We start from the raw sequence: 23,521 nt of genomic DNA, 5'->3' as shown, positions 1-23,521 counted from the left end.
GCGGGCCCTTCCTGCTCTGACACCCTCGGATCTGGTTCCACCTTTCCCGGACCGCAGCTCAGCCCGCGCCTCTCCAGCTCGTCGATGACCGGTTCCCGGCCGTGCCCCGGGCCCTCCCTCGGAGCGCGCGCCGCCAGGGGCACCTGTCCCCGCGCGGGGGTGTCGCCGCCCCTCGGCGCCGCCGGGCACTCGCTGCTGAGCCGTGGCGCCCCTGGCAGGAGCACTGCAAGGACGCCTCCCGGGACTGCACCGCGGCCCTGCGCACTTGGGCGACGGGGCCAGGCGCGGGGGACGGCTGCGGGCTGGGAGGGCGCGCGGAGGAGACACTGCTGAGGGGACGCCGCTGAGGGCGCCACGCGGGGGGCGCGGCTGGGGCGTCTCGAAGGGCAAGCGCCAAGGGGGCGCGGGCGCCGCCGGAAGCTGGGGCGGGGCGCCCAGCGGGATGCGGTGAAGGGCGAGCGGTGCGGCGGCTGCGATGAGTGCCTCTGCGGCCACCGGGGTCTTCGTGCTATCCCTCTCGGCCATCCCGGTCACCTATGTCTTCAACCACCTGGCGGCCCAGCATGAGTGAGTGAACCGGCGCGGCGGGGGTCGCGCCGAGGGACGGCGGGAGTTGGCTCGGCGTGACGGGAGCCTCGCAACTTTTCCGAGGGGGCTGGGACCGTCCGCCGCGGGACAGAGGTTCGCGGCCGCAGGGGCTCCCCGCGCCTGGCCAGACTAGGGGGGCGCCCCAGGGGTCGCACGGGCCGGGTCTTGGAGCCGGGCCCTGAGTTGCCCAGGCTGGCGCATTTCGGGATGTTGGTGCCTGCACCGCGCCAAGTGCCCGGGGTCACAGGGGTCAATACGGCCATGCCCCTGCCCTGGAGGGGCTCAGGGGCCGGTGGGGAGCGGAACAAACACGGACACTACGAACCTGGCCGTGTCAGCTCGTTTGTGCCTTGTTCTTTTTGCATCTCACGGGAACGTTTCCATGTATGGACTTTCGCATACTTATCATTTCTTATTAATTTTAGAAACTGTTGTGAATGACTAGCAGAAATAGCCCGGAACCAACAGGCAGAGACGTGGGTTCTAGGCCTGGCTTTGGCACTGACGGTGTGGTCTGGCCTCGGTTTTCCGGTCAAGTGGACTTTGTGTGCGTCCTATTGTAAGGTTCCACGGAGACCTGTTTGTGAAGGGGCGTTGTGAATGGAGAAGTGCTTCCCAGTGCCTGCGCTGGGGTAGGATGGGGACAGGCAGCACAGGCAGAACACTTCAATGTGAAGGAAATGGGTGGGGCTGATGGAGGGGGACAGGGCTTGGGTTCGAAGCCCTGCCTCCCACTCCACTGCAGGGATCACTGACTAACCTGCAGCGGGCAGCTGAAGGCCTGAGGGTCGCCGGGTGTTGGGACAGGCACCAGCCTCTGTTCCTGCTGATGTTGGTTGCTGTCTGGAGGGAGGAGGAAGTAACCTGCTATGTCTCTCAGCTGTTGGTGCTAAGGAAATTGCATCAGTCTGTAGGCTGCAAACCCCCTTCAGCTGGTCAGGCCGTGGAGTGTCTGTACACAGGGTGGTAACTTCCTCCTCTCCAGCTGCCAGGCCGCCTGATCCAGGCAGCACCCACACTGAGTGCTCACCAGGCACCAGCAGTGTCTGCCCTTGGCCTGGCCCAGTCTCTGGAGGCAGCTGCTCTGGGCCACCGAATATTACATGCCTGTCAATATAGTGCATGGGGGACCCTGTGCTCCACAAAATGGCATTATGGGCAGTTCAGTGAAGATATATTGAGTGCCTACTTTGTGTTTGGCATTGTTCCAAGTGTTGGTGACATAGCTATGAACAAGCCAGAAGAGGCTGTGGAGGCAGGTAATGAGATAGACATCAACAAACATTAATACATCGATAGTGACATGCTATGAAGATAATAAAATAGGGTGACTGGGGAGGGGGCTGGTGGCCAGGGAAGGCTTCTAGGAGGAGGTAACACTTGAGCTATGGGAAGATCTGGGAATGGAGCCTGTCGGGCAGGGAAATGGAGCAGTGCAGGGGAAGGAATTGGATGGGCGTAGTAGGTATTTTGGAAGGTGAACAGATGGGGCTTACTGAAGAGGGTTGCATGGCAGCAGACGATTTGAGGATGAGCCCTAAGTTTTGGCCTCAGCCACTGGGAAGACGGTGATGGCATTTACTGAATACAGACTGAATTATGTATTGCTGTGCATGATGGAGCACATTGGCAAGCACTACAGCGTTTTGAATAATTAGTGTCAGCCATTCTTCCTGTCCTCTTGCAGGTTAAAACCCCAGTGGTCTTTGGTTCCTCTCTTCTTTCTCCACTCCCTTCCTCCTACTGTCTGCTTTCCCACAAGTCCTGGGGCTCTAGTGTCTGTTCCCTCCTTTCAGTTCTCCCTGGCACTGTCCCTTTCTGACCTGGACTGTGGCAAAGGCTCCTGTGCAAGTCCCGCCGCTCAGCCCCGCTGCGTGTTTCTTGGCCTCGGCCCCCAGTCCCAGCCCACGCACTAGTGCTCCTGCCATACCAGCCTGCCTTTGCCCCTTGGCCACTCCTCCTCCTCTAGCCTGGACTCCTGCTTCTCCCTGACGGGGATGCTGCCTTCCTCCTATCGCAGACTGTTGAAGCCGCACCTGGACTTTATGGCCACTTCTACCTTCTGCAGACCTTCCCTCTCTCTCCTTTGAGCTCCCTCAGTCCCTTGTTTGCACCTTTCTCCCGAGAGTTACTTTCCTGTGGTAAGAACTTACCTGTGCCGGCTATAGCTCACCCCTCTGTACTGTCCTGCCCAGGCCAGCACCGTGTGCATCGTAGGCACTCAGGTATGTTTGACTTTGTTGAATCAAGTTTCCTTCCCACCAAACCTTTTATGCAACTCTGAAAACCAGAAAAAGAAAATTAGATTGAGAGGTCAGGAAAGGATTTAGCATGTTCTCTCTCCCTCTCTCACTGAGAGAGACACACTGCTCACACTCATCCATGCATGTCCCCTCTCAGTAGGTGTCTGTTCATAGAAGGGCATCAGCAGCCCTTCCCACCCCCCAAGACTAGCAACTTTCTCATCCTGGGGTTAGTCACAGCCCTTGCCTTTCCCCAAGTCCCTGCAGGACCTCTTTCTTCCTGTGGTGAGCAGGTCCTGCACTTGGCTGTTGTAGGAGGGTCTCTGGGGACAGTGCCAAGAGTCAGAGACAATCTGCTGCCCTAGTTTCCCTTCATTTTTCCCTCCTCTCCTGGAGCTAAGAGCATGAGAGGACGCTGTGAACCAGTTTACACTGCTCTGTCCTGCTCCAGAAGAGCACCAGCCACGCGATCCTGCTGGCAGTGAGTGCAGGCCCTTGGTAGGAGTGAAGACTGGAGTTGTCACCTGACCACCACCTGCCTGCCTCAGGCTGTTCACCATTAAAATGCCTGTCAGCTGACCCAGCACACCCACCTCTTCCCTCACGGGATTCTTCAGCCCAGCATCATACTCTTGACCCACATTGGCTTCCTCCTTCTTCAGCTCATCCCCACAGGAGGAGCCTGGAGCAACCACTGAAGTGCAATCACCAGAAACCTCCTATTTTTCAGTTTCTCATCTGGACATTGAAACAGCCACCCTCATTCTTTTTTTTTAATTTAATTAATTTATTGTTATTATTTTTTGAGACGGACTCTTGCTCTGTCATCCAAGCTGGAGTGTAGTGGTGCAATCTCGGCTCACTGCAGCCTCCAACCCCTAGGTTCAAGCAATTCTACTGCCTCATCCTCCCAAGTAGCGGGGATTACAGGCATCCGCCACCTCGCCTGGCTAATTTTTTGTATTTTTAGTAGAGATGGGGTTTCACCATGTTGGCCAGGCTGGTCTCCAACTCCTGACCTCAGGTGATCCACCTGCCTCAACCTCCCAAAGTGCTGGGATTACAAGTGTGAGCCACTGCGCCCGGCCTCATTCTTATCATAGAACTGATCCATCTATCATTTATCCATCCATCCTCCATACATTCACCCATAATCCATCCATCCACTCATCATCATCTATCCATTCATCCATCCATCATCCTCCATCATCCAACAATTCATCCATCATCCATCCATCTATTCACCCATCATCCACCCATTCACCCATCATCCATTCATCCATTCATCCATCATCTATCCATTCATCCATCATCTATCCATCCTTTCATCCATCATCCATCCATCCATTCACCCATCATCCATCCATCTATCCATCCACTCATCATCTATTTGTTCCCCCCTTCTCTCCCTCCTTCTATTCTTATCTTTCTCTCTCCTAGGGGATGGTGATAGTTATCCAAAGGTCCCGATGTTGGGCTGTGGTGGTGTGGAGGGGTCTCAGCTGAGGAGTGGTGCTTGTAGCTGCTCCAAGCTGAAGAGGTCCTGGTGTAGCAGGCCATTGGAGTGGGCCAGGTAGTATTTTGTCTAGAATTGGAAGCCCTGTCAGTGCTGGAGGTGTGAGAGGGAGAGTATTGCTATTGGACTGCAGGAGAACTCCTAGCGGGTAGAGCTCAGAGTCCATTGAGATAGGTTCCTCCATGTAGGCAGGGACTTCTCTTATTTATCCAGTCTCCTAGGGCCTGCAACAATGGCTACCACGTAGGGGTGCAGAATACATTTTATTCCTTGCTATGTTTTTGAATTAATTAATAAACAGATAGATGCAATGATGTGACTTTCCTACGGTGACACAGTTAGCAACAGAATGGGTACCAGGATCCCAGTTTCCTGATTGATAACTCTACCAAGCCTCGTGCCCTATCGCTGCCCCACTGAGTAGTGGCTTTGGCCCCTGCTGTCCTTGGTGCCACTCCCTTTCCTGTAGAACGTCCAGGGGATGTGCTCAACTAAGCTTCACCTTGGTTTCTGTGGTTTGGGGTTGGATGCTGGTCTGTTGGCCCTGGTTCTGGGTGTTGGGCTATCTTCATTCTGGCCTCAGGTCTAGTCCAGACTCCTTCTCCATGGATTTCCTGGCCTCATACTCTGGCCCATTTGATTATACACATAACATAAGGTCTTTCTTGTCCCCTGGAAGGCATGTTTAGTTGTAATGCCTATATATTCCTTGGAGCTCAGTCTGAGGGTTTCTGACTGGCCCTGAGGGAGGTGGCAGAGTCAGTGGTGAGGCCTGTCAGCTGCTAGGGAGCAGGGGTTAGAGGAACATGTAGGTGGAGGCAGTGGGGCAGCGGCCATAGGTGCAGCAGGGTGGGGTGAGGCAGAGGGAGCTCCAGACATGTCATCTGTGCACATGAGACAGGATAAGAGGAGAATGAGGAGGACCTGATGGCTTCGGTCCCTGAAAGTCATGGGCTGCAGCACAGATGGGCCAAAGAGCTGCAGATAAACTTCACTAACTCTACAGTGCTGGGAGCTGCAGGCAGAGGCAGAATTACGGATGAATTATGCAGCACTAGGAGCGAATGCATTCAATAGTCAGGAAATTCCAGGCACCAATGTGTTTATTTTGATAGTGACCACCTCCCTGTTCTGGTCGTTGCAGTTCCTGGACTATTGTAGGGGTTGCTGCCCTCATCCTGTTCCTGGTAGCACTGCTGGCTCGTGTCCTCGTCAAAAGAAAACCACCCCGGGACCCGCTGTTCTATGGTACGTCTCCACAAAGGGAAATCTTTTGTATCTGATTAATAACACAATACTTTCGGCCTCAGTCACATATTCCTCCTTGGTTGTGAATACTCTGAGCCCTTTGGTAACAGTGGCTGCAAGTGTAGGGGTGTTTCAGGACAATCTGGCCCTCACCTCTGGCTATTGCCTCTCAGGCTGTGGACTCCACCCTCTCCCAGGTGGCACCCCAGTGGAGAGTTACTGCCAGGCCGGGCAGGGCACCATGCCAACCCCAGCATGCTTTGACCTCTGACCTGTGACCTCAACTCTCATGCCAGCTCCTTCCCGGGCTTCCTGTCTTCAGCCTGCTACTTGCAGTCCCCCCCACTTAGTGCAGAACTTAACTGTGTGGTGTCTGGGTCTGCACATATGCATGAAGAGGAAAATAATGGAACCTGCCATAGAGACAAGCACCTATAGTACACCTTGTATGACCCTGAGCACTTTAGCAGCAGGCTTTCAACTAATCCTCACCATCCCTCCACTTGAAAGTGAAGCAGCTGGCCTGGAGATGCTAAGAAATGTGGCAAAGGTCGCGTGGCTGTTGACCCCTAAAGCCCATGCCCTTCCATCATGCGTGCTGCCCCAGCCAAGCTGCTACTGGCCTTTGAGCACTTCCTGTGCCAGGTACCTTGCTGGGCATTTTGTTCTGTAGTTTCTGCTTCAGTAATGCTGCATATCAAATGCACCCTAAGTCCTACAGCAACAAACATTTATTTTTCTTGCTTACAGGTCTGTGGGTTGGGGCCACTCTGCATCAGGCTGTGGGTTGATTTCAGGGCTGTTCTCTGACTCCTTATTCTTGGACCAGCAGCTCCCAGGCATGCCCTTCTCATGGCAGATACAGAGGCACAATGGGGCTAGTAGGAAGAAAGTGGTGGCTCTTAAGGCCTTAGCTTGGAGCTGCCCCATCTTACTCCCACCCATATTCCACTGGCTGAGATGAGGCATAGGTCCAAGTCCATCAGCAACAGCATAGGGAGCATTCTCTGCCTACAGTGGGCCTTGGGAAAGGTGGGGTGGGAAAGAAGAATTGTGAGTAACTGGTTTCTCCCAATCCACATATAAGAAACTCTGAAGCTTATAGAAATGATGTAATTTGCCTAAGGTTTTACAGCCAGTCAGTAGATGAGCTGGGTCCGTCTGATTTCAAGGCCCACATCCCTTTTCCTGGCTCTCTCCACTGGCTGTGCTCTGGCTCTTGCGCACCTTTCCAGATGAGTTTCCTGCTGCTATCTGTCCCTCCTGTTCTTCCCCACTCCATGGAGCCTATATTAACTGTACTGGTGTCTCTCCTGACTCTTCGAGGCTGGGCACCCTCTCTCCTATACCCTCAGCCCTCTGTCCTGGTCTGTTACAACTTTGAGCAAACTGCAGCCTCAGGGTGAGACTCAAGGCCAGACTCCTCATGTACTAGAAGGCAGAGACCATGTCCTTGTCATTGCTAACACAGTGTCTGACACTTGTGTTGGCATCAGCAATCATTGGCAGATTATGTGCCAAACACCTCCTTTCTTGGAGACATATGATGGCTAATCACCTGGGAGGCTTCTGAAAAATGAGTATCAGGAAGTGACACTGCCAGTGAGAACTGGGCCAAAGGCCCCCATGGAGGCGTGGGGAAGGCACATCTGCAAAACAGAGCACATGTGGCCTTTTGTTCCTTCTGGGGAGAATGTGAATGCTGGACTCCTGGCTGCTGACTCCAGGCAAGGCCGGCTTCCCTTCTCTGTGAATTAACCATCCCCACACTCCTCTCCATTTCTTTTTTCACAGCTTTTCTTATATTCACCATCAGATTTTTCTACTGTCCATGCCCATCCCATAGTCTAAGGCATCAATGTGTTACAACTTGAAAATGCAGCTTTGACAAACTAACATGCACTAAATTTGATCACCTGCTGTTTAAAAAGTATTATTTCTTAGTTATTTGTTGCTAGTAGTTTTGAGCCCATTTAGGAGATGCTCACAACTCTGGTAAGATTCTCTGACAGGTACAGCTTTCCTTCTGTCATATTCAATTATACCCTCTTGTATTCATTTTTAACATCACTAGTCTTTTTTCTGAAAGCCATTGTCACTTGCACATCAGCCACCTGTCTGTCTCTAGGATACGCCATGTGGAATAGGGTAACCACACTGGACACGCTGTGAGGTGGCCTGCTTGGGAATCATTGAGATGAATCACTTCGTCAAGTCATTGTCTTTTTTTTTTTTTTGAGACAGAGTCTTGTTCTGTCGCCCAGGCTGGAGTGCAGTGGCGCGATCTCGGCTCACTGCAACCTCCGCCTCCCGGGTTCAAGCAATTCTCTTGTCTCGGCCTCCGGAGTAGCTGGGATTACAGGCGTGCACCACCACACCCAGATAATTTTTGTATTTTTAGTAGAGACGGGGTTTCAATATGTTGGCCAGGCTGGTCTTGAACTCCTGACCTCAGGTGATCTGCCTGCTTCAGCCTCCCAAAGTGCTGGGATTACAGGCTTGAGCCACCGTGCCCAGCCTGAGTCACTGTCTTAAACTTAGTGGTCACTTCTATGCTTCCTTGGCCACTCAGTTACTGGCTTTGCTCCCACTGCCCAGGTGGGATGTGGGTTTGGCTCTGGGCAGCCACTTGTAGGGGAGTGGAGGATGGGTGGAGTTGGCCTGCTAGAATCTTCTGTGATTGAGCCAGCAGTGACCATCATTCTCCACTCCCGTGATGAGTGTTCCCTTGATGAGAGTACTTAGGCAGGGATGGGGAGAGCTGCGAACACAGGTGGAGGTCCAGCTGGGTGTGTAGAAGGGGTATTCTGTTAGTCTATCTCGATAATTGTCCACAGCATCTTCTGGAAAACATGAAAAACATTCCATTATTATTAGCTGATGCCAAGCTTGTAGTAATTGTCTCCTGAGCTATTGCTTTTTAAACTGCTGCTTTCTTTGCTCTAGTGTATGCAGTTTTTGGATTTACCAGCGTGGTGAACCTCATCATAGGACTGGAGCAAGATGGAATCATTGATGGGTTCATGACACACTACTTGAGAGAGGTATGGGATCACTTAGTGATTATGAGGTTTCAACCAAAAGGCCACAACCCAGATCACATTACTCAGAGACAGAAGTCCTCTCATTTAGTGTGAACAGGTACAATACGCAGGCTTTCATTTCCTGTAATAGCCTTAGGTCGCTTATTCACATGGAAAGTGGAGCAGAAAGTACAGTTAGATCACAGGAGGCAATTCTCTCCAACATTCAGCTCTCACGGCCTCTCTCACTCATGACCCCACACATCACCTGCTTTTCCCCTTTATTTGTATTTAATATAAATAAGGTACCTTAAATGGATTTAGTATTTATGTGTCTGTTAATACATGACTATCTCAGAAACCCCAAGTCAGTCTTAAATTTGTAAAGTACCAAACACACAGGCACTTGATGAAGTCATTTGATTGTGATGGCTGGCACTCCCTACCACGCTGCCCAAATCATAGCTTTAGATAGCTGCCTGGTACTCGAGAGAGCTAGTCCTATTTTCTTATTTTATGGTGGGCTGAACTCAGCCCCAGAGAGGTTAAGTGACTTATTCAAGGTGACACAGGAAATGAGGAACAGGGCTCAAAGCAGATTCTTCATCCATGTTCAGATAATGGGGAGCTTTGTATGTACGCTGTGGGAGTTTGGGTTTTATCCTGTCTGTGAGGGAAGATTTTAAGTCAGTGAAGAATACAGGCAGCTCTGGGAAGGGTGGGCTTGCAGGGAAGGGTCTGTGCCATGAGCTGGGGCACCAGTCAGGAGGCTTCCTTGGGACCAGCAGGGGCATAAACGTGGCTGGGCAGAGGCAGCGCATGGGAAGTAGAGAGAGGGATGAACTTTAGAGAATCGGAGTGGCTGGAATGAGTAAGACTTGGGGACAAATTGGGAATGATGGGAAAGATGAGGCCTAAGACAATGTCCTGATTCCTGCTTTGGAATTTGGAAGAATGCTGCTGTTTTTACACCAGAGAGGGATGAGAGGAGGAATTTATTTCTGCAGACATTTGTTGGAGGGGACTCTGTGGTCAGAAGACCTGCTCCCTGCCCCCCAGGAGCTCCCTGCCTGATAGGGTGGGGAGATGGAATTGTCCCAGGCACGGTGACAGAGACTCACTCCAGGCACAGAAGTACTCAGAGGACGAATTAAGTCTGGGTGCAGTCGGGGAAGGCTTGTTGAGTTGGTGACACTGCTGTAGCATTTTAAAAATGGTCATGGCAGTGGAAGATGGACATTTCCAGATGGACCAGGGAGGTGAGAGGAATTCTGGAGAGAAGGGACAGCTTGGGCAAAGACTTGGAGAGGAGAAAGAGTATGTGCCTCCCCCCGGGGCACCAATCTGCAAGGATGAGGCTGAGTTTCTACGGGGAGGTGGAGTTTCAGATGCTGGCAGGGCTTTGCAGGTCTTGAGCTCTGAGGAGCAGTCCTGGCAGAGAGAGTCATGGGCCATCTGAGTGCGGTTGGTACCTGAAGGTCTGAGAGGAGAGGGGCTTGCCTATGAGAAGGTGGAGAGAGAAAAGGGCTGAGCTTGGGACTTTAGAGACCATGGCCAGAAGAAGAGAAGCCCCTGAAGTGGACCATGGGGGGCAGGCCAAGAGGCAGAAGGAAAACCTGGAGAGTGGGGGCCATGAAGCCCAGAGGAGGGAGGTTTTAGGAAGGAGGCGGCTGACGAGAGGGCTGGAGGCTGAGTTGGCAAGGGTGATAAGCATTGGGGCAGATGGGGTACCAGAAGGGGGACTGGGGTGTTAACTGTGGTGGCAAGGTCTGCAGGGCCAGGCTCTGGGGACCCAGCTGTGATAGAGAGGAGATGGGGCTTGGTCCAGCAGGCTGTGACAAGTTTTGGGGAGTTTTAGAGTACAGGAGCAACATGCCAAGAGCCAGGCCTTGAGAATCTTTATCTGGCAGAAGGAGTGTCATGGGCTGGAAGGAGGGGACAGAGGTAGGGAGACCATTTGGGAACGTAGCTGTGGTCCAGTGAGGGACACTGAGGGCTAGACCTAATGCTGTGAAGAAGAGGGAGAATTGCCGGGGTGACACTGTAGCAATAAAGTTGATAGATTTGCTGAAAGACTGCACAGAAGAATGAAGAATGAAAAAATGACCACGTGGTTTTGACCTTGGTAAGCTGAATGGTTTCACCATTAATATAGAGAGGCCATGGCTGGCCTGGTGGCTCATGCCTGTAATCTCAGTGCTTTGGGAGACAAAGGTGGGAGGATCGCTTGACGCCAGGAGTTGAGATTGCAGTGAGCAATGATCACCACTGCACTCTAGACCAGGTGACAGAGCGAGACCCTGTCTCTATACACACACACACACACACACACACACACACACACACACACACGTACAGAGACAGCAAGAGAGAGGGAGGCAAGATGGAAGGCTGGTTGAGGGGAGAAGCTGATGAATTAAGAGTTCAGGCGAGTTGAAAGGACCTGTGGCCTGTGCAACATGCAGTTAAAGATGCTCATCAAGCTACCAGGAGAGGCTAGCACTGGCTCAGAGAGCCAGGTGTATTAGCAATGGAAGTCTGAAACCATAAATCGGATATATTCTTCAGTCAGAGCAAGTCCGAGAGAAGGGACATGGGCCTGGCATGGGTGTAGAAGCAGAACCTTGATTCTGTTTCCTGCTCCTCTGATTTTAATTTGATTTGATCTGTGGGAGAGATGACAGAGCAGTCCTTGCCCCAGGGGAGTATGAAACTTAAGAGAAAGCCCTGCTTGCTTGGCTGATTGATGGACTGGTTGATCTGCACTCTTCCTTGTTGTAGAAAGGACTTAAGGCATCTTACAGTGTGAAACAAGCCAGGACAGCATGAGCGTGGGAGAAAGAGGAAAGGAAAACAAGGTGGGGCCAAAACAACAGTAAAAATGCATGGAAAATTGACAGACTTTCCAGAAGCCACCTGGAAATGTAACCACCTAGAAAAGGGAAATGTAGTTCGTCATATAATCTTGTGTTCATAACATTAACATTTGCCCAGGAGAAGTATGGCTCTTCTTGGTCTCTGCTAGGTATACTAGCTACGTGACCTTAGGAAAGTCTTGTAATCTCTCAGAGCATCTGTTTCCTTATCTGTAAAATGGACTCAATCCTGTCCATCCCACTGGGTTGTTGGGAAGGTAGAAGGAGGGGTTGGGTGTGAAGCTCCGAGTTCGGTGCCTGCCTGCCTATGTGTCGGTATGTGGGGAATGAGTGCTGTGCCATGACCAGCCCAGCAAGCCACGGGATCAGCATGAATTATTAAGGCCAGCCACTGGCTCTGGAAAGCAGGGTCATCCCTGGCCACCTCTCTGGTCACTGCCAAGCACCTTTTGTCAAAGATGTGGCTTGGTCTCTGTGAGTTTGCCATACAGCCAGGATTGCCTATCATGCCATCTGCCTTGGCATCACAGTACAAACCTATGTTGACGCATCATGGGCCAACTGGCCAGGCATTCTCTAATTCCATCCTCTGTGGCCAGACCCTGGTTTTGGCAGCTCCAGCGTAAAGTTGTATTTTCACGTTCCTAACAATTTTGAAGAAATAGTTGCATCTTAGCAGATGAACACAAGTTAGTTCTGCTGTTTTATTTTACTTGCAATACAGGTCTGATGTTCTGCATTTACAGGTCTTATTTAAAGTGGACTTCTTTTTAATGCTTTCTTTAGGGTGAACCGTATCTGAACACTGCATATGGGCACATGATCTGCTACTGGGATGGCTCCGCTCATTATCTGATGTACCTGGTGATGGTGGCAGCCATAGCATGGGAGTAAGTCAGTTCACCTGGTGTGTGCCTTTGCCACCTTAGCAACCGATAAGCGGGTATGTAAGGAAATGTTATGCATAGAGGCAAATACACAAGCAGGTATACTGGACATGAATATAAGTTCCATGGGTGCACGTCAGACGTGGCTTTATCCTCCTTGTACCACTGCCTTTTGAATATGTCCCTCTGAATTGCTCCCTAGCATGGTGACAGCTCGGGCAGACCCTTTAAGCTTTCTGATTATGTTGTCTTACAAGAATAATTTTTATTTTCAGCAATTAAAACCAAGCACATCTTAAACTTCATTCCAAAACTTCAAAATTTCCAAACAGCAATCTGATTTCGGTTCAAAGCTTCTGTCCTTCCCCAGATCAGGCACAGCTCTGCGGCTTGGCTCGCACTAAGGCTTGGCTGCATGTCCTGTCCGTTCACTCCTCCTGTCTCACTCTGCGGCTGGGCCCTTGGCTGTGGATGTGTATGTACAAGGGATTAAAGGAACAGGGGCAGAGTCTTATGTGAAAGGTGCTGGTTTTTGGGTATTGGTATCCCCATCATGATATGCTAGCTTGGTCTTGGGAGGCACACATGTGAGTTCTTTAGAGACCCCAACCACAGGAGCTTCTGCATTGCACTAATTCCTGAAGTGAACGACGTGCTCTCGGGCTGAATTTCTGTCCATGGTGGCACACCCACAGCTTTTTTTCTGCTGGGGCCCCTGTAACCCAGAAGGTACACCCTTTGGGGAGGGATCTTTTCAAAATGTTTCAAGTCCAGCCGTCTTCTCAGGCCTCCACTTGCTTCTGGGTTACAGAAAGTCATGCATTCTTGCCCCATACAAGGTTGAAATGTAGTTTAACCAACTATCTCCCTCACTCCCAACATGTACTCAAGGTCAGCTCCAGCTAATTTTTTTTTTTTTTTTTTTTTTGAGACAGGCTGGAGTGCAATGGCACAATCACAGCTCACTGCAATCTCCGCCTCCCAGGTTCAAGTGATTCTCATGCCTCAGCTGGGACTATAGGCATGTGCCACTATACCTGCAAATTTTGTATTTTTAGTACACAAATCTAAACTTTTTTTTCACCATGTTGGCCAGGCTGGTCTCAAACTCCTGACCTCTGGTGATCTGCCTGCCTCAGCCTCCCAAAGTGCTGGGATTACACACGTGAACCACCATGCCCGGCTCCAGCTCATTCTTATCTGTCCTCCTGTTTACAATACCAGTCATTGTGAATGGGCCTCCTGGGGTCTGGTTACATTTGGCTTGAGGGCTGGGGTGAGGCAGGACGCACACAGTATTCTCCTTGTTTCCCTTCAGAGAATTTCCTTTTGAATTTCTCATAGCCTGTTACATAGTGTGGAGTTTGGGTTATTGGGGTTATCAATTGAAGGAACTTTTTTTTTTTTAAAATTTTGAGATGGAGTCTCGCTCTGTTGCCCAGGCTGGAGTGCAATGGTGCGATCTTGGCTCGCTGCAACCTCCGCCTCCCAGGTTCAACCATTTCTCCTGCCTCAGCCTCCCGAGTAGCTGGAATTACAGGCGCATGCCACCATGCCCAGCTAATTTTCTTTTCTTTTTTTTTTTTTTTTTGTGCTTTTAGTAGAGATGGCGTTTCACCATGTTGGCCAGGCTGGTTTCAAACTCCTGACCTCAAGTGATCCGCCCGCCTCAGCTTCTCAAAGTGCTGGGATTACAGGCATGAGCCATCATGCTCGGCCTGAAGGAACTTTTTGTCAGCATTGAAGATTAGGAGTATATGTCTAGCAGCTCCTTTGCAACATGGGGTACATGTCACTTGTCTTCACCTTTGGGGCTTTGGCCAAAATTCTGTGACCCCAGGAAAAGTCCATTTAACATTATCATTGTAAGTATAACTCATAATGATTAAAAACATGGATCCAATTTCATTTCTTCTTTCAGCTTTCTTTTTCCTTTCATGCTGTTGAGTTTCACACACAATAGGGAAATGCAGGAGTCCTGTGGCAGGGATGATCATGTTGTAGTTTAACAGAAGACATAGCAGGCATAATTTCCTATTTAAAAGGACACGAAGAAGGTTCTATAGTATATCACATGGCAATGAAGTTACATAACCAGGGCTCCTTGTGTTTGATTTATTCCTCTCGATTCAATATGCTTTGATTCATGTACTTTACTAGTTTGAATACAAAATAATATTGAGGATCATTTTTTGCTTAGTATTCTAAGACAAACATACCAAGTCAAGATTTTTTTGTTGTTGTTGTTACAGGGAAACTTATAGAACCATTGGCCTATATTGGGTTGGATCTATTATTATGAGTGTTGTTGTTTTTGTGCCAGGAAACATTGTAGGTAAGAAACTTTATCTTAAAGTTCACTTTCCTTTTCTAAAACAATGGGGCTTGTTTTTAAATAGAGAAGCTCTTTTAGTTATAATAGAACCAAGTGATTCCAAGCTTACTAAAAACCTGTTTTGCAGAATAATTCCTTTTTCTCACCTTTAAAAAAAATACCTTTTAAGAAGTGCTTTGAGCAATTTTCAGACGTGTGCATTGAACAATTTGGCAGTCAAGTCATCAGGGATTCCTGTTTTTTTAGAAGGATCTTGAGGGAGTGAGTATGGTGTTTATGGCTATATTTAGTGTGTAAATATGTTAACTCCTGACACACTATGAGAACTCCAAAAATGTACTTGGAAATTACATTATTAATGTATGCAGGAAATCAGGATATACATATATATATATATATATATATATATATAGGGAGATAGATATATACAAACATATATAGATATCTATCTAGATGTATTTTTTGAGACAGGATCTCACTCTGTTGCCCAGGCTGGGTTGCAGTGGTACAGCCATAGCTCACTGCAGCCTTGATCTCCTGGGCTCAAGCAGATTACTGTAGGTAGGACATGCCTGTTAATACACATCTAGTATTTTAAATTGACCTTTTTAATTTGGCCTCATTAAAAATATTGTCTGGCCCATAGCAAAATTTTAGATGACCTGAAATGGGGAGGTATCCTAAATATTACTTGTGTTAGATATGCTTTTGGTAACTTCTTTCTCTTTCTCTCTTTTAAATAGGGAAGTATGGAACACGAATTTGCCCTGCTTTTTTCTTAAGCATACCATATACTTGTCTTCCTGTCTGGGCTGGTTTCAGAATCTATAATCAGCCATCAGAAAATTATAATTACCCCTCAAAGGTGATTTTATTCAGTTTTGATGTACCCTGTTCTCAAACTCATAGGGTTCTTTCGCATCCACTGGCCACTGAATTGAACTGTGCCTCTGTGGACTGGAGCATTTGGGGCATCCAAACAGTGTGACTGTTTTGATTATGCAGCATTAGCTTACATATTAGTTAATGTAGGCAAGAAGGTCTGTTTCTGTCTGAATACATCTGCTTCTGTTGGCAAGGCCATACTTGGGGGAGCTTCCTGTGCCAGTGGTCACACTGGCTCTAACCATCAGATTCTGCATTAGTGTGTCAAGTGAAGTCCATAGTGTGTGGTTTATCTAGGATTGTTAATGGCCTGGACTTTGAGCACCTGGGTTCCTCTGTGACACCTATGCATTTATTACCCCAAGAGGACACTGGAGGGATACTGTTCCTCAAGGTAGTCTACACAGCCATACAATCTTGACTCCAGAGATCCAGGCCCATGGAGACTGGCTACAGGACATCTGAGACACCTCCCTTCCATTCACAGCCAAGGCAGTCAAGGTGAAACAACACTGGCCTGACAGATACTCTGTTAAGGCCTTCATTTCTAAGCTAGTTTCTCTCTGTTTCTTTTACTTTTCTAGGTATTAGATCATTTAGCAAGATCTTTTAAGCAAAACTGATATATGAAAATACGAATTACTAGAGATAATCAGAATATGACTATTCATTTTACAAAAGATTTTCAATATAATTCATTAAAATACATTTTAATTGACAAATACTTCATTTGTAAACATTTAGACACCTGCTATGTAAACTCAGGCTGGCACACTGACAGCTGGTACTCTCTTATATCCCTCTGAGGAAAGAGGTGGCTGTTAAAAAGAAAAAGCAAATAGTCAGTCCACCCTTAGTTCCAGCTCCACTGCTTTTAAAGGTTCCATGTCAGTGTGTCAACAGAGTAGGTATGCCATGAGGCATGCAGAATTGCTTATCATTATTTTTAATGTGAAAACACAGTGACAGCCAGGGCTAAGCAGGCATTGTCATACAGTGCTGACAGAAACATAAATTCAGAATTGCTCTGCAAAGCAATTTGGCAATGTTATCAACCTTAATAATTCTGGAACCCAATAATTCTGCTCCTAGAGCCCTATCCTCAGGAAATCATCACGCAGATACCACCAAAGATTTACAAAGTTGTTCATCATTACATTAAATATAACAGTGAAAAATGCCTAAATATCCAACAGTGGGAGAATGGCTAAAGTGTGGTGTTTCCATATGGTATTCAGTTTTAGAAAATTTTTAAACATGTAGGAAAGTGTTTATAATATAGGCAGATGCTGAGGGCAAAAAGAACAAATACAGAATTGTTTATATACAGGAAAAATTTTATATAAAAAATTGTTCCTAATTTTGTGAAAAATGTAGATATATGTGTGTGTATATATGTATGTTGTGTGTGTGTGTATGTAACTATATCTATTTACATGTATTACTGGAAAAGTATATCAACGGCTAATAGTGGTGTGGCAGGTTTACGGTTTACCTTTAAAATTTCTTATCATTAAAATGTCATTTCGAGAAAAAAAGTGGACTCATAGAGCTACAAGGGCCCTTCAAGAGATCATTTAGCCCAAATTCTTCATTTCACAGATAAGGAAATTGAGACTTGAGGAAGGAAATGATTTTCCTAAAGTTCCATGGCCAGTGATTTATGATATAAATTGTGAATCTTCAAAATTCTCTTATCCATCATCATGACATTTAATGTTTCAAATTTCAGATTCTTCTTTGGCACTTTGGGCCTGCTCTTTAGGTACAAACTCTATTTTAGGTTATTCAAGAAGCCCAAGCGAAAGACCTGCTGAGAAGACCATTTGATTTAATGTTGGTCGTGTGTCTCCTCCTGGCAACTGGATTTTGCCTGTTCAGAGGCTTGGTAAGCATAACAGATCATAATAATGTAACATTGTGATACTATTCATATTTCCAAATGGAAAAAAACTTAGAAATATGTTTTTGTTTTTCCATACTTCTTAGCAAACTAACAAACCATTCCTCCCATCAAAGCCTGGAGCCCTGGACCTGCTTCCTGCTGCTCCCGACCCCAGCCTCCTGCTGTCACCTCGTCCCATCCTTAGATCAAGCTCTACTCAGAAGAATCTTCCTCCCCGTTTTAGGGCATCTAAAAAATCAGCCATCAGAGTCTCTCTTTTTTATTCTTTTGATGTTTCTGATTTAAATGTAAATATCTTTGGTAAGGATGGCACCCTAGGACTGCAACACAACTGTGGCACAGAGCATCCCTGTGTTCTCAGGAGTAGGGGCAATGGGGTTAAGGAAGGCGTACCAGTTCAACAATTCACGTGTATGTAGGGTTATGGGAATGTCTCACTGATAAGAGTAGTGTTGAGTAAATTCATCTCAGGCCTGGAGTCTTTGTATTGATGTGACTGAAATACATTAAGGGCACGTGTGCATTTCATGTTTTCTATTTTCTCTTTATTAATATTTTACTGCAGAAGTTAGGAAAAAGACTCACAGGCTTTGGAGTTAGAATCCTGGCCACTTACTAGCTGTGTGGCCTTGGAAAAACTACTTAACCTCTTTGACTCTGATTTCCTCTTTGTAAAATAACACTACCTACCTTAACAGTATTGTTTTGGAGATTAAATAATGTACATCAAACACTTGGTAGAGGCTCTTATACATAGTAAATGATTACTGTTAGGATTTTTATTGATCAGTGATCCTTCACAATTCCCCAGTTTGATGATTTCTTCTTAGTAGAAATGAATTTGGGAAGTTTAGAATTATATTGTTAATTATATTCAGCTTCAGTGACAATTTCTATTCTAAGCCTGTTGGCGCACGTAACAGTTGGACAGTAGAGTGGCAAGTGTAAGCCCATGTGGGTGACTTTTATCATTTCAGGGTCTTGGGCTACTGGGGGCCTGTGCAGCAGGCTGGGTTCAGGGTGAGAAGCTGTTTTAAGAGTTATCTTTATCTGTGAAATGTCAGAAACTTTCTGGAGGAGAGTTGGCCAACAGGAGGAGAGGCATGGGGAAGAGAAGTAAAGAAGGCAAGGCCATAGCTTTGCTTAGACCACAGGGCCACTGAAACTGTTCTTTGGTTAGTTTGTTGTAATTCTTAAAGTTCAAACAACAAAAAATAGTGGGCCCCACCTGTATTCTTGCATGGCCATATCCCCTTCCCTGTGCACATGAGAAAAATGTGTGCATGTGTGGGGGTGCATGCAAGGTGCGTAGGGCTTTTGGATTGGGGCCATTTTTACCAACTCTGCCATTGGCCTGTGTTCATATATGCCATCTAGGTGGGACAACATTTATGGCCAAAGACATGAGGAATGGTGCCTGAGGGGAGGAAGGTGACTCAGAGGGGACCTAGTAAGGTGCCAAAGAGACTTTCCGGCAAGAGGACCCTGCTTTCAAATCATCGTCTTTTACTGCCTCCAAAGGCCATATACTCTATGATGCACTGGATACAGGAGGGTGCTATTTTCAAATCTTGCAATGCATAGTAAGATGAATTTGGTGTAGAAATATACTTTTCTTCCTGTAGGGAATAGTGGGCTAGTTATTTCCAAGAAAAGTGAAACTCATAATTTAAAGCAAGCTGTGCTTTGGCTAGCCAAACCTAGATACTTAAACTCTGAATATCTGATAGGTACCCCAGAATAGGGCATTAGTTTCCATTTCCTGCACCATAATGAACCTTGGCTTAATCTCCTTAGAACAAATCTGCAAAATATTTCCATCATTGATGAGCCTCTACAATGCATATGTTTTGTTAAATAGCAAAGCAGCTTGTGACTAAACCTGGCACATTTAGCCTTATCAGCAAACCTAAGAACCAGATGTGATTGTATTTTTATAATGAGTTTATTTTTGTCCTTAGATTGCTTTGGATTGCCCATCTGAGCTCTGCCGATTATATACGCAGTTTCAAGAGCCCTATCTAAAGGATCCTGCTGCTTATCCTAAAATTCAGGTCAAGTAGTTATGAAGCCTAAGATTTTTCTAAAATTAATTTTCTTTTAAAAAATGGGTCCCAGCTGGGTGCGGTAGCTAACGCCTGTAATCCCAGCACTTTGGGAGGCTGAGGCAGGTTGATCACGAGGTTAGGAGTTTGAAACCAGCCTGGCCAGCATGGTGAAACCCCATCTCTACTGAAAAAATACAAAAAACTAGCCGGGCATGGTGGCACGTGCCTGTAATCCCAGCTACTCAGGAGGCTGAGGCAGGAGAATTGCTTGAACCCGGGAGGTGGAGGTTGCAGTGAGCCGAGATCGCGCCACTGCACTCCAGCCTGAGTGACAGAGTGAGACTCCACCTAAAAAATAAAAATAAAAATAAAAGTAAAAAAAAAAAAAAAGTGTCCCATATAGGAAATAGGAATTAATATTTTCAAAGATGAAAATGTTTATTTTTTTGTACTTTTTAGTCAGGCCAAGTTAACTGCCAATTTGCTGATGATGTTATTTCTCTGTTCAATACAGATGCTGGTGTATATGTTCTATTCTGTTCCTTACTTTGTGACTGCACTGTATGGCTTAGTGGTTCCTGGATGTTCCTGGATGCCTGACATCACATTGATACATGCTGGAGGTCTGGCTCAGGTACTAAGAATATTCTGTTGAGAAGGTTTACTTGTGGTCTACGTGTCAATTGTTGAATATACAAAAAACTTCTTTGCTCAGTGTTTTAGACTAGGAGATAGCTATTAGACATGTCACCTTTTGTTTTGCAGTTCTTCAGAAGACATTTCTGCAAGTACATTTTATTTCAATCTCACAATAACTATATGGTAGATGTGCCATCCAGTTACACAGATGAGGAAACTGAGGTCCAGTGAAGTTAAATGATTTGCCCAAGGTTACACACCCAGCATGTGGCATTGTTGTTTTATTGGACTGTTTCACAATCTCTGAATACCATGGCTACTAAGAAAGGATTGAGAGCTGTCACCTTCAAAATGTCCGTCCAAATTTAAGACTTCAGAATTCCACTACGCTATGCTATACAGAACCAGGGAAACTGGTTTAAAAAATGTTCTGGGCCTGTCATTTCATTCCTTTTCCACTGGCACCTTGCCAAATATTTGGCCTAGAGTAGGTGTTCAGTGAATGCTTACTGCATTTAACTGAAAATGAAATTATCTATGGAGAACTTCACACATAACATAAAGCACATTTTTACAAGATAATTAGCAAAACAAATCAATCTTCTGAACAAGGAAGAAAATGAATTTCATTTTTTTCTTACTAGAAATAAAACAAATGAACTTATCGTTTAAAAACATTAGCTTCATCTTGTTCTTTTCAAACAGTTATAAGAATGAGGTTCATCCAGAAACTGTAGGCTTGTACAGTCAATTATATGCATGGTATAATAACCACGATCGCAAGACATACTAGAATTCACACGGTTGAAAAATATAGTTATTTAAGGGGTCAATGCATTAAATCCTTTCAGTTTGAGGTAATTCTTAATTATAAAATTAGCATAGTAGTATCAAAAAAGTTGATGTAGCATCCAGAAGTAATGGTTCCTGTCCTTTCCTTGAGGGGCTTAAGAAGGAAGAGAACTAACATTTATTGCTCTTTGCTGGTTGTTTTTCCTTTGCAGACCTCTAAATACCCGATTCCTCAGTCCTTGGGGTTTATTTCTGTATTTTAGGTTTTTATCTTTGTATCTTTCAATACCAACTATAAGCTGATGACTTCCAGTTTTCTACCTTCAGCCCACACTGTTCCCAGACTCCTGTATTTCATTCCAAACTCAAGTCTTTTTACTTGCATGCCTCACTAGCACCTCAGATTTAATATATAAAATAGGATCTGATCCTCCCCACAACCTCTCTTCCATTTTTTCATTATCTGTGTAAATAGTCCAATTGCATCCAGCAACTCAAGCCAGAAACTTGGAGTAATTATTTACACTCCTCATCCTCTACATCTAGACCACCACTAAGTCCTTTTTTTTTATTTTAAAGAGACAGTCTTGCTCCATCTCCCAGGCTGGAGTGTGATGGCACAGTCAGCTCACCGCAGCCTCAGACTCCTAGGCTCAAGCAATCCTCCAGCCTCTGTCTCCAGAGTAGCTGGGACTACAGACATACACCACCGCACACAGCTAATTTTTAAATTTTTAAAAGAGATGGGATCTTACTTTGTTGCCCGGTTATTCTCAAATGCCTGCTTCAAGTAATCCTCCTGCCTCAGCCTCCCAAAGTGGTAGGATTACAGGTGTGAGCCACCACACCCAACCAGGTCCAGTTAGTTTTACTCCAGTGATTCTCCAACCCATTTTTTTTTCCAGCTCCGCTGCCCCTACACTAGTCTGAGCTCTCATTACCTTACTTCGTGCCAGGCAAACCACGTTAAACGTTTTACTTACCTATTTGTCTAAGGATAGGCTATGTGCTCTGCTGCTGTAACAAATACTCAGAGTAGCTTAACACAATAAAATTTTAATTCTTGTTTATGCAAAGATCACGTGGGATATTTTCAAGGTCCAGGCCTGGCACCAGGTCAACTGAGGGGAGGCTGGTGACTGTGGTCTTCCTGCCTGCCTCAGAATAAACAGCACAATGGACACATAGTATTATCTTCTGTAACAGCTTTGGAAAAAAAATCCCAATTTAAAGATGAGGAAACTGAGGCTCAGTCCACCTGGAATTATTTGCCTAAGATTACAGTTATTAAATGGCAGAATAGGGTTATGAAATCCTGTCTTGACTCCAAAGCTCATATTCTTCTCCATTGTGTTCTCTCATCCACCTCATGCAAACAATGAACTATGGCACAGAGTCCTACAGCACAAAAGACTGTATGTAGTACGAGGTATTGGAGAACCTTGTGGGTGGAAAGCAGTGACATTCTGAGTTGGACTCTGAGGGCCAAGTGGGGCTTTATTAGGCTGAGCCTGTCCAGGGAATAACCCAGGGAGCATATGCAGCAGGTCTGAGGGCAGAGTAATAAGCCTTGGCTTTTTTTTGGCCTGGTTCCCCTGCCTTATTCTCCTGTATCCTTCAGGACAGATGGCCGCATACCCACTTCACTCTTGCCAGCCCTTTCTTTAGAGGATTAGACTGTTCAGTTTGACAGCTGTTCAGTTTGACACCTATTACCTGTGTGCTTTGCCTGCACAATCAGGCCTCCTCCGCCTGCCATGTGCCTGGTCAGCCTGGTACCAGTCCCTGATGCAGGAATGCTAAGTGTCATCAGCCAGCAGGCTGGTTTAAGAGACCAGATGTTGGACCTGGTCAAGTCTCAGGAGACAAATGGAAACAGCAGGAAAACCATGTGACCAGCAAAAGCCTAGTCACATGGCCAGGGTCAACAGTTAGGAAGCTTAGGAAGGTCATAGCTTAGAGGAAAATGGGTGTGGTAAGCCTGCAGCAATAAGACAAACCCTAATCTGTTGGTGAAGCTAAGCTTGCAGATGGGCACTTATTACTCCAGCCAAGTGGTTCTGAGAAGGGCAGTGTGGACTACAGAGCAGCCGGCAGCCGCAGGGGCATTACCTCATTCATGTCAGACGTCAGGCATCCTGGGGCTTATCCATCACTGCCCAGTTTGATAAGGCAGCCTGAAGCCCCTCTCTTGATGGTGAATGCCCAGATCCAGAGCCTAAGGCTAAGGACCAGATCCTGTAAATGTCAGAAGGATGTTTCTCCCAGCCCAGCAGGTGAAGACAGACTGAGTAAAGAATTATGGGTCTGATTCCCACAGCTCTTGGCTGAGCTTTAATATCTACCTACTTATAGTGTGTAGGCTAAGGAAAAGTTAGAAGCCATGCCGCAACAAAACAATACATATGACCTGAATACTGAATTATGTTGTTTTGTACTTAGCAAATACTTGCTTATGAAATGGAGTCTCATCTTATGGGAGTATCTGACACATTCATCACAGAAAGCACTCTCCAGCAAGGCATGGTGGCTCAC

General features: G+C 46.7%; 2 protein-coding genes across 5 annotated transcripts in view; one reads left to right on the top strand and one right to left on the bottom strand.

Moving 5' to 3' along the window:
• The first annotated feature begins 404 nt into the window (after positions 1-404).
• The window catches only part of TM6SF1 (transmembrane 6 superfamily member 1), a 30,322-nt gene continuing 7,205 nt past the window's right edge, over positions 405-23,521 (top strand). The window contains exons 1-9 of one of the 3 annotated variants that reach the window (XM_054531079.1): positions 405-567; positions 5,492-5,595; positions 8,542-8,639; positions 12,281-12,384; positions 14,610-14,716; positions 15,460-15,581; positions 17,385-17,489; positions 19,469-19,561; positions 20,070-20,189. In XM_054531079.1, the coding sequence (XP_054387054.1) occupies positions 476-567; positions 5,492-5,595; positions 8,542-8,639; positions 12,281-12,384; positions 14,610-14,716; positions 15,460-15,581; positions 17,385-17,489; positions 19,469-19,561; positions 20,070-20,189 (945 nt within the window). In that variant the 5' untranslated portion in view covers positions 405-475. 3 annotated transcript variants of the gene reach the window in all.
• HDGFL3 (HDGF like 3) overlaps positions 7,792-23,521 on the bottom strand; it is a 92,234-nt gene continuing 76,504 nt past the window's right edge. For both annotated transcript variants that reach the window (XM_054531765.2, XM_054531766.1), the window contains exon 6: positions 7,792-8,438. In XM_054531765.2, coding sequence (XP_054387740.1) covers positions 8,406-8,438 — 33 coding nt within the window. In that variant the 3' untranslated portion in view covers positions 7,792-8,405. The remainder of the gene's footprint in view (positions 8,439-23,521) is intronic.

This window comes from Pongo abelii, chromosome 16 (genome assembly GCF_028885655.2).
Source record: "Pongo abelii isolate AG06213 chromosome 16, NHGRI_mPonAbe1-v2.0_pri, whole genome shotgun sequence".
In the NCBI taxonomy this organism is placed as follows: Eukaryota; Metazoa; Chordata; class Mammalia; order Primates; family Hominidae; genus Pongo; species Pongo abelii.
This window is presented reverse-complemented; position numbering and strand designations above follow the sequence as displayed.